This window comes from Dermacentor albipictus, chromosome 9 (assembly GCF_038994185.2).
Source record: "Dermacentor albipictus isolate Rhodes 1998 colony chromosome 9, USDA_Dalb.pri_finalv2, whole genome shotgun sequence".
In the NCBI taxonomy this organism is placed as follows: domain Eukaryota; kingdom Metazoa; phylum Arthropoda; class Arachnida; order Ixodida; family Ixodidae; genus Dermacentor; species Dermacentor albipictus.
This window is the reverse complement of record NC_091829.1, coordinates 26,655,392-26,662,281: the sequence shown is the minus strand read 5'-3', so window position 1 is coordinate 26,662,281 and position 6,890 is coordinate 26,655,392. Positions and strand designations below refer to the sequence as shown.

General features: G+C 48.2%; 1 protein-coding gene across 5 annotated transcripts in view; it reads left to right on the top strand.

Annotated features, from left to right (window-relative positions):
* Positions 1–243: 243 nt before the first annotated feature.
* LOC135901907 (uncharacterized) overlaps positions 244–6,890 on the top strand; it is a 368,968-nt gene continuing 362,321 nt past the window's right edge. For all 5 annotated transcript variants that reach the window (XM_065431728.2, XM_065431725.2, XM_070525171.1 and 2 more), the window contains exon 1: positions 244–581. In XM_065431728.2, the coding sequence (XP_065287800.1) occupies positions 437–581 (145 nt within the window). In that variant the 5' untranslated portion in view covers positions 244–436. The remainder of the gene's footprint in view (positions 582–6,890) is intronic.

The window sequence follows — 6,890 nt, the reverse complement described above, 5'->3', positions numbered from 1 at the left end:
ATCGCCTTTCCCCGCCAAAACGAAACGCGCAGAGTCTCCCTCCTCCCTCTAAAAGCGACGCAGCTGGCGCGGTCAACAAGTTCAAGGACACGCGTAGCACTGCCAAAGGCAGCGTCTTCCTCTATCACGTCTTCGTACTACTTGCGAGCCGGCAGATCTCGTGGCCCAATTTAACCAATAAGAATGCACCTGCACACGGCACCAACAGCAAGGCCGTTGACCCGGCACTCGCGGAGGCGCGCACCCAGTGCTCGCAGTTGCGGCGCAGACGGCGTCAACGACTGTTGTCCGTGGCGCCCACGCAACCGTGGCTCTTTGGCGGGAAGCGTAACGGACATCTTGCGCGATTTTTGCGTCATGTCTTGTGGTCGTGGACCGGTGGGACGTTTCGACAACACAAGAAGCTGCTTCCCGTTCTTTGGCAGCTTACATCTCGATGTGCCACAAAACTGTTCCTCGGGGTGTTCGTCGACAGAACTTTGAACGTATGTTGCGCGGACAGTTGGAGACAGCGGCCCGAGGAAAGGAGGAGCACAATCAGCCTCTTCAGAACTTGGGAGCGCACAACAGAACTTCTGAATGTGAGTACTTGTAAAACTAATACGCCATTGCTCTGTTAATTGCCCCTTCTAGTTATTATGCGCATAATTGTGGGCACTTAAGGAAAGAAAGAAAAGGGAAAGAAAGGTGACGCGGTTTTGTCATCTATCCGTATTCACGCCCAGTTCGTATTTCATGTATACAAGAAGCGGGCGTTGTAGCGGTTTTCGTAATTGTACGCGACCTCGGTGAACATAAAGAGCAAGAGCTTGTTGATTTGATAAAATGACGCTGGACCCATTACGTTCGCGAGCTCGAGCGGGAAACGGGAAGGGATGAGGCAGTAGCTGCGGGACCGTCTGCCTGGCCGCCATTTTTCGTCGGTTTCTTGGGGAGGGAGCTCGGAGAGGTCGCCATATTGCGGCCTACTGCCAAAGGACGCGTCGAAGCTAGAAGTGAAGGGGGGCGGGCGGGGGGGCACCGTGTCCTCTTCTGCACCCTTCCCGCCTTTTTCTAAATATTTATTTTTGTTTTACTTTGTTACGTGAACACTATGGATAACTAAAGATGCCTATTTATTTATTTATTTATTTATTTATTTATTTATTTATTTTCTTTATTTACTGAAGATGCCTATTTATTTATTTATTTATTTATTTATTTATTTATTTATTTATTTGTTATGCATCCAGAAGTGCAGGCAATACCGGAAGGGTGAGCTCGTTTGCATTTTACAACTGCGCGCTGCGTTTTTCGTTTATGCTCTGGTCAGCGATAGTTTCGATGCTGAGCCTGTCACTCGCTATATTTGGCCGAAATTTGCCGACACCTCTTGCACATTGAGCTTGACGACTATTTAAGCAATAACTGTGATATCGGCCAGATTCTGGTTGTGCATCTCTTGTTATACGTTAGCGAAATGTGCGGGCGTATGTGGTAGTGCGTGGCCGCTTTAGAAGTTGTACTTTCCTCATACTACGTAAAAGTTGAAGCCATACGAACTTATTTTATTTTGAACTGCTCATGGGAGGGGGCGGGGGATGCTCCTTCAGTACAAGCTCGGGAGAAAGGCTGTGATGGTGAGCGTCTATGTTGACATGTTTGCCGGCATGAAAAAAAAAAGAAAGAAAGATCCGTAGGGCCTCTCCGCGCAGACGGAGACGCTGCTATCATGTTAATTTCCCATTAAACGCTAATTACGTTATTATCAGTTAGTATATTGTCTTTGACGACTGGGTACTTCCGGAACTCAGTGCTTCAACTTGAGTGCATGGCCGCACTATTACAGCCTTTGATGGATTTTGGGTTGTGATTCTGTGAGGTAGCTTCCGCGAGGGCTAAGTGGTGCTCAGGTCGCTGGTTTGATACCCTGCCACTTCATTCCGATTTTGGCGGAACGTGGTAAGTCTCGTGTACCGTGCTTTTGGTGTACTTTGAAGAAGCTCGACTGCTCGAACTTTATCCGGAACTTCCCACACCTGAACGAAAACTGTCGGTGACGTTTTTTCTTTGCAGAAATTTTTTTCTCATCATGCCTGTTTGATATGTTCACATGAGCTATCGATGTATGACCAGGAGAGGTGTGCTTTGATGTTGGTAACAAATTTGCTTGGTGACCATGCTTTCATTATCTCGCACTCCGCTTCGTGGAATAACCCGTCATTACAGAGATAAGCTCTGAAAAAAACTAATAACTCTTTTAAATGATAGGGATATTGTATTATGTGTTGGTTGAAACTCTTGCGTGTTTTTAAGGCTACAGCATTTCTCTGTGCTTCAAGGTCGCGTTGTGAGGTGTACAAAATATCGCTTGGCCGAAGGAAGGCCAGAACCAAACCGAAGCACGTCCAACCATGTATTAGAGATTATTAATGATTTGGCAGTTATCGATTTATTAGTGATTGCATTAAAGTGAATTAGGGCGGAATAAGGTCAAGTTAAGGTGAATTCAGAAGGCTTAGGGTGAATGAAGTAAGTTTAAGGGGTATTAGGGCGGATTAAAGTGTATGAAGGTCTATTCAGGTTATTAAAGGGACACTAAAGGTTACCAGAAAGTCAAGTTAAAGTGGTAGAGCAATGTTCTAGAACGTCTAAGGCGTCAATATAATCGCGAACAGAGCTTTAGTAACCGAGAAATTGAGGTAAATGCATGACACGATTTGAGATTCCCCGGCGACATTTCGGTACTAAACCGATGACGAAAGGTCTCCCCGTAATTTATGTTACTAATACTCAACTACTCGTATTAAAAATATCATTTCATTCGATTATAAGACGGAAGAAAATGCTACTTGTCTACGTCTACTCGATTCTAACAAAAAATAAGATTTTGACGTTACCCTTCAGTAGTATGGGTAGTCGAAAGGTTTCGTTTTCGCTCGACTCTGCGCGCACGACTCTGCGCCGCGCACGCTTTGGAGTTTCAGTACTTTCGTTATCGCGTCGTGCTGTGAGGGTTCTGCTGGCTCGCGAAACTTTCATTTGGAACAAGCACAGAGAATGCCACGTCCATGTGATGTCGTGGGAAGCCCTCGTTGCTTTCCCGCTCCGGAGAGCCGGTGTCGAGGCCGCCGTCGTAGTACGCAACGACGCCGGCAGTGCGAGCCCTCAGCAGCAGGTCGCGCTCGTCGGTGCTCAAATCGCTGAAGTTGAGCCCACCATCGCGAGCCAATCTGTCGGTGTCAGGGTCCATTGCGACGAGCGTCGAAGTTTGCGTCATAGAATGAAGTACCAGCTTATGGGCGTCTTGCGCTGGAGCTTGAGGCATAGTAGCGGCGCCTGGTGGTGGTGCGGGAAACGACATCTGGGTCGGCTGTGGCGAAGCACGTTTCTAGGCCGAGTTTTGCGTCGATTCGCACTTTTTTATGCCCTGTTGCGAGTGCGGAAAGGCTCGTCACTTCTCACAGACCATGCCGACCACGCTGCGAGCTCGCCGCAGCCTATAGTTTAACGAAAACGGACTTTCCGTGTGCCGTGGGACGTAATGTGGGACGTAATTAGTTTCTCCTTCCGCTAGCCACCATACTCCCGCTTTCGCTCTGCTGTCGGCTCTGTCTTGGCTCTGTTTCTGTCCGTAGCCGTAGCGCCGTCTGCGGACGCCGTTCTACTCACCGATGGCGCAACGTCACTATGAGACCATGATGTCAGTTCTCCTCGATCGGAGGGCGGGCGATTTGAACTGCGCTAGAGGTACGCGGACGCTTCAGAACGCATTTTCTCTTAAAATAAGTCTCTCCTTGCCACGAAACAAGCGTTTCGAGGTTTCTGTGATGGTATTTCAACAGTCCACGTTGACTTAATAGTAACCTTTAGTGTCCCTTTAAGGAGGATTAAGGGGGATTTAGGTCTATTAGGGTTGATTAACCTGGGAGAAGGACGATTGAGGTAGGTTAGGGTGGATTAAGGAGGATTACGGCGGATTAAAGTAAATTACTGGAGGCTTTACAGGGCTTTCGTATTCACGTCTCTTGGCGATTGCTAAGGACACATGGTACTTTTTTATATACTTACCACGTGTAGGTATTGTTTTCATGTTCAGAACTGGCTTGACTTGGCCTAGCGATGCTTTTGCTAACTTGTGCAGAATCTTCTATGTGTATATTTTGTGTAATTCACTTGGAGCTACCTATTATGTTGTTTTTATGGTTGAACTTTTGTTTGTGTTCTCGATTGATGTCTGTCTAATCACAGAATTTACGGAAAGCTTGATTTTGATGCAACGGTATCCGTGCCTCGCATTTTTACATGCGCGTTATTTAAATTAAGTTCCGGAGTTTTACGTGCCGAAACCATGCTACGCATATATGAGGCCCGCCGGATCGATCTCGACCACCTGTGGTTACTTTTGATGTAGCAATTACATGGAAACTCTGGGCGCATTTTTGCTGTCGCCGTGATGGTTCGTGTAAAGACGAAGGGCGGTAAACACCATTATGCTGTACGTGCGAGTGAAAGCACGTAAGGCAAGCCGGCGATCTCGGCCCAATGTGGCGCGCACGAATGGAGAAAGCGGTGGAAAGCGGAGAGAGAGAAGGAGATTCTTGATGATGGGAAGGAAAGGTTGGGGTAAAGTGCAGCGCAGTAACTGGAGAGCAAGACATGACATGACAAGAACTTTATTTGAGTCCTGAGGGACTGAGACCTACCTCGGGGAGCCAAACCGAAGGCTCCCGAAGATCAGGTCGGTGGCTCCGCCCACGATGGAACCGGGAGATCAAGACCCGCGGCAATGTCGTGGGCCCTCTGGACAGCCTGGAGTTGAATGTTGAGATTGCTGCTCTTGAGAGATTCCTGCCATTGTTCTTTCGTGATGGGTGGAGAGGCGTTAAGGGCTGGGCACAGCCAGAGCATGTGGTCAAAGGAGCATGAGTCATGACCACATTTGGGGCACGACTGTAAACGCGCCGTTTTCTGTCGCGAGAGAGGCCGTGGGGGGAGAGAGAGAGGGAGGAAGAGAGGGAGGGCGGCGCTGTGCTCCGGTAGCAACTGCGCATTTCGCGACCGGGCGTAAGGGAGAGTGACGATCGCGGCCGTAATTTCGGCTCAGCCTCGCGTGCCATATGTGGAGGGAAGCGCGGGCGAGCGAGGGAGGGAGGGTGACGCGGCTTCCATTTCGCCAACAAGTGCGTAGTTTGTGCGGTCGCGCTTCCTCCGTATCTTGAGAGGGATCTGCAGATGGCTCATACCTTGGTGCGCGCTGTGTTCTCCGCCGCTCTTGCGTTGGCGACCGCAGGAATGTTACAAGAAGGTTTCTCTCGCTACTGCTGCTGCCGCACTTGCTAACACCAGCGTTTTGACTGCGACTGTCCGCGCTCATCGACATGCGATGTGCTCATGTTTGCTTGTGCGCGCTGACACTATGCTTGTTTTGTTAATTTAGTTACTGTGAGTAAGCGAATGCTTGCAAGTTTATACTGCCGATAAAACTACTATCCTTACTTTGTATAGCCGTGTACGAATTTGCTATCGCGGTAGACGCTTCGCCTTTCGGACGAAACTGCTAGTTTTTAACGCGCACCCGATACACCGTACACGTGCGTTTTTGCATTTCGCACCAATTGAAATGCGGCCGCCGGGATTCGACCCTAGGACCTCGCGCTTAGACAGCCCAGCACCATCGTCACTAAGCAACTACGGCGGGGCTTACTTGCCCTCTCTTGCGTGTAGTCATCGGAGCGCTGCGGAAGGCACTGGAGCAGTTACGGAGTGGTCAGCAGGATAACTTTATATATGGGCCATTTTTGAGCCGTGGATGTCTCCACGCGTTGGAACGAGGGCATTATGTATACTGTGACAATGTTATTTTTTTTTGTTTCGTGCAGCCTATAGTACATTATTCGTGCTTATTATTATTATTATTATTATTATTATTATTATTATTATTATAGTGCTTTGTTTATGGTGTAGCCTCTTAGTACTTTATTCTTCTTGTCTTTGTTCTCAACCTCGCGCTTGAGTATGAAATTAGGTCACTTGCACCAGTTTATTTTGGATATTGTTTTTTTTTTCACGGGAATCTGTTTTTTTTTTTTTTAGTAAATTATGTTCATTCGTAGTGCTTTCGCCCGTATACAAGTGAAACCGGATACCAGGAGGCGCCATGCTTCAAAACATTACCATCTGATCTCCTAGTCAAACTTAAATTCTGCTTTGTGGGAAAACCCTCGAAATTTCTTTCCTGAAGGCAAGCGCTCTTTGGACAGGACTTTACTGAACCGCCTCTGACTATTTCATTCGGCGAGCGTACCTCAGCGAACGTTCATCGACCGACTCTTCCCGTTCGCTTACCTTACCCTTTCCGCTGTCCCAAGTGAAGGGTAAGGTTGTCTCCATTTCTTGCCCCGTTCTATGAGCTGTTCTTTTTAACTTTCAAAATATCTGCCAACTAGTTCTACAAGAAACTATCCTGAAAGGGCTGCTTATGGAGCGCGATCATGCTTGACGTTTCCGGAAATGCGGCGTTCGGCAGTAAGCGTCTGCTGATTTCCCTGAAGGACAACTAGCTCAGCTGGGAACCATGGTTAACTTGCCGAGATTTGTCTCTCACCTTCTAAATATTTCGCGGAGCACACGGCCTACATACACACTTGCTAATTCTCGAATGGCAAAGGCGAAACTTTCTCTCCCCATTTCGCAAACCACACTGGTTGCCTCATTTATATGTAAGCTTTCAGGTGCAAGTGGACTGGACGCAGGTAACGGCTATCAACTCGGCGACGTTGAAACCGGCCCTCAGAGCTAAGACACTGCTTGAGAGAAATCGTGGCGTGGCTGCAACGAAGCACCTTTCTTCCTTCGCATGCACTGCACTCGCCATGCATGCAGCGTCTTCTTCCACCACGTTTTCCGCA